Raw genomic sequence first — 3,306 nt, 5'->3', positions numbered from 1 at the left:
TTTGTCAGATTATGTTTAACACCCAACTACTTGAAACATCCTGCTGAGTGTCTGCTCAGCAGTACATAACTAAAGGTGTAAAACAGGGTTTTTCAAACTATTTTTCAACGACCCACATTTTTCCATGATTTTTACGTGACCAGGCGACACACACACAAAAAAAAGCATCTTATTCCCACCACAAGGGGGCGTTCGCATCCAAGTTTCAGTTAATGTGCCTGTTAAAATCCGTTTGTTCAATTGTTTAATAATTATGTCGCGACCAATCATGATGTAGAAAAGGAATCACTAGACACAGAAATAAGAATAATTGATTTTATTTCCAAAATCACATAACAATAATAATATAAATATAAAAAGTACAAAATAAATATTGGTTCAGACGGTGCTTCACTTTCCACAATAAGAAAACTTAGGGATGCTTTATACACACAGTGTAAACACACAGACTCCACACACAGCAGGAGAAGCATTCAGGGTGACCTGCTGCAAAAGACAAATATACTCATTAATACATTAATATTGTACAAATAAACAATAATAAATAATAACAATGATAAAAGATACTGCAACCAACCTAACTTTACCCAGTGAACATACTAAAATACTGATTTTTATTTGAACTTAACCTAACATTCACTGAAATTTATGTGGAATTAGGAAGAAGAAGAATGCCTTTATTTGTCATACATACACATACACATGTACAGTACAAGGAAATTCTTTCTGCGCTTATCTCAGCTTGTGAGGAAGTTGGGGTCAGAGCACAGGGTACGGTGCCCTCTGGAGCAGGGCCTTGCTCAAGGGCCTTGCTCAAGGGCCCAACAGTGGCTGCAATGGTAGATCTGGGATTCAAACTCTCAACCTTTCAGTTGATAGCTCAAAGCCCTACCCACTAGGCTACCGCTGTCACTAGAACTAGGTACCACTACACTATCTGTATAAATATTAACTAAATCTACTTTGTGGTGAAGTAGATCCGTTACCTAGCTAATAAACTAAGAAAAACTTGTAAACAATAACTATTCACTACTACAACATAGAATTGATCAGAATTGTGTTACTTCTAGTACACAAGTGCCACAGTGATTCCTGCATTTTACTTACTTGGCCATGATTCTCTCGATGACCTTCATCACCCAGTGTGCTTTGGTGTCCAAACAGATCTGCTTACCGCTGTGCTTCAATGTAGCTCTAATGCACAAACATGACAGTTTTAGCAGTTGATACTAAGTGTAATTAGAGTAATTTTAATAGTTTAGACTATTTCATTCAAAAGCCCATTGAGGTAAGGGTTAAAATAAAAAATATGGCTACATCAACATAATTCTAGTTTGTGGAATTGTGTAATCTAAACTGTAGTTACTAATTACACAAGGTTTAACAGTTCACAAGGTTATACCGAACACACTCATGGACAATTTAGTTTCTCCAATTCACCTCACTTGCATTTCTTTGGACTGTGGGAGGAAACCGGGGCACCCAGAGGAAACCCACGCAGACACGGGGAGAACATGCAAACTCCACACAGAAAGGACCCGGACCGCCCCACCTGGGGATCGAACCCAGGACCTTCTTGCTGTGAGGCGACAGTGCTACAGTTCTACCCACATAGCCACCGTGCCGCCCATCCAGTAGTGTAATTGTAATTACTGATGAAAATACGGTTACTGTTACAAAGCTAGTATCCATAATTTACAGTATACACTGAATATATACTTACATGAGCTCTGTGTGGGCGCAGTGAGCGTTTGGGGGGAAAAGCTCGACACGTTCAATCAGCTTCCCGACACGACGACTCTCAACACCGCTACACCTACACCGAGGCTCTATGCTCACACCTGTAACACAATTAATACCATCATATTTAGGATTATTGCATGACAGATCAGACACAGATCATTTTTAATAATCTTTCACTGCTTTTGTCATCAATTATCAATCAATCAACCTTTATTTTGACTCGGAGATACATTGAGGGTGACCCTCATTTTCAATGCAGCTGAGGAAGATAAATTAAAAGACCAAAACAAAATGTAATAATCTTAAGTCAAACAGCAGAGGAAAATAAGCAGCTAATTAACATATAAAGAAAAAGAATTAAAACCAGACACTAAAAAGTTAAGTAATTAAGATTTAGTAAAACAGTTACAGGCTGTCTGAAGATGGTTAGAAATTAAAAGTTTAAAATGATTTAGTGACACCAGAATGGACTTTAACAGAACCAGTGCAATAAAAACTGAGCATATGGAACTAATGTGAATTAAAATAATGCATTAAAAAGTCATATGAATGTAGAATGCAGTAGTGTAGTGCAGTATGCATTACCTGCAGAGAGTGTGATGATCAGCAATAGAAGAAATACGGCGCTCGTCCTGTAGATCATTTCTCTAGTTGAAGATCTGAATGCTAGTTCTAATCTAATCTAATGTAGATCCTGGAGTGTGTAGAGCAGTATATGATAGCCCTCTTTGCTCTGTAGCAGGTATGTAAGGTAAGTCAGTGAGTAAAAGATTTGAGTGAATGAGTAAAGACGGCAGTGAAGCGCTGGTTTTATAAAGCCAGAGGTGGAAGTGACTCGTGCTGTATTTCACAATCCCAGACCAGGGAAAGTTTATGATGTCATAATGGCAACCAAACAAGCAAACCCACATGATCAGCTTATCGCCTCTTCACTGGAATCAGGTACATTCCTTATTTTGTGTGAGAGTAAGAACGAAGTAGTAAAAGTGCATAATAGTAACTGTTAACAGTTCATTTAAACAATACAGATAATCCAGGTCTAAACCTGTACCTGAGCAGCCAGAGACCACACTAGTAGCAAGGATCGGAGATGAATCAAAGGATTAAAGAGGAAACAATTCTCCTGATATTTATGACTCAGAATAGAAAAAACTGCACAGAATCAGAAATCTGTCTCATCTGCACTGTACAATTACAACATATTTACTACTCTCCCTCTTTTTAGATTTCTTTTTCAGTTTTTAAAAAGCCTTCCTGTCTGCCCACGTGAACACATCCCTACAACAAGTGCCTACAACTGCCGGAGCGCTCCATGCTCCAAATTAAACGTGGAATAGGATACTTTCTTTATTTGCATTATTCATTTATTTATATAATGTTGGATTTGTTTAAAATTTCAAAATTTTCACACAATAAGCATTATTTGGCATAGTTTGTACCTACCTCAGAAATAAAAGGGCATTCATTATTTAGATAAGCACAAATACAGTATTTTATTTTTTTAAAGAGAAATAATACAAAGAAACTTTTTCATCATTTGTCTTCAATTTCATTTTGCTTTAA

General features: G+C 37.2%; 1 protein-coding gene across 2 annotated transcripts; it reads right to left on the bottom strand.

Annotated features, from left to right (window-relative positions):
* Nucleotides 1-301: 301 nt before the first annotated feature.
* On the bottom strand, nt 302-2,509 carry cxcl8a (chemokine (C-X-C motif) ligand 8a). Of its 2 annotated transcripts, none has more exons than XM_063008309.1 (4): nt 2,329-2,509; nt 1,724-1,841; nt 1,108-1,194; nt 302-486 (listed from the first exon to the last, which is right to left on the bottom strand). In XM_063008309.1, exons 1-4 carry the CDS (start codon nt 2,384-2,386, stop codon nt 474-476), a joined length of 276 nt encoding a protein of 91 aa, XP_062864379.1. In that variant the 5' UTR covers nt 2,387-2,509; the 3' UTR covers nt 302-473. The 2 variants fall into 2 exon arrangements, with proteins under 2 accessions (XP_062864379.1, XP_062864380.1); XM_063008310.1 differs by having other exon boundaries at nt 302-483.
* Between the last annotated feature and the right edge of the window lie 797 nt (nt 2,510-3,306).

The sequence above is a fragment of the Trichomycterus rosablanca genome, chromosome 14, assembly GCF_030014385.1.
Source record: "Trichomycterus rosablanca isolate fTriRos1 chromosome 14, fTriRos1.hap1, whole genome shotgun sequence".
Lineage (NCBI taxonomy): Eukaryota > Metazoa > Chordata > Actinopteri > Siluriformes > Trichomycteridae > Trichomycterus > Trichomycterus rosablanca.
This window is presented reverse-complemented; position numbering and strand designations above follow the sequence as displayed.

Coding starts and splice junctions, on each gene's coding strand:
- cxcl8a (XM_063008309.1), bottom strand. CDS start 2,386: ATGATCTACAGGACGAGCGCCGTATTTCTTCTATTGCTGATCATCACA. Junction 1,842..2,328: donor GATCATCACACTCTCTGCAG/GTAATGCATACT, acceptor ATTGTGTTACAG/GTGTGAGCATAGAGCCTCGG. Junction 1,195..1,723: donor TGCGCCCACACAGAGCTCAT/GTAAGTATATAT, acceptor TTTGTGCATTAG/AGCTACATTGAAGCACAGCG.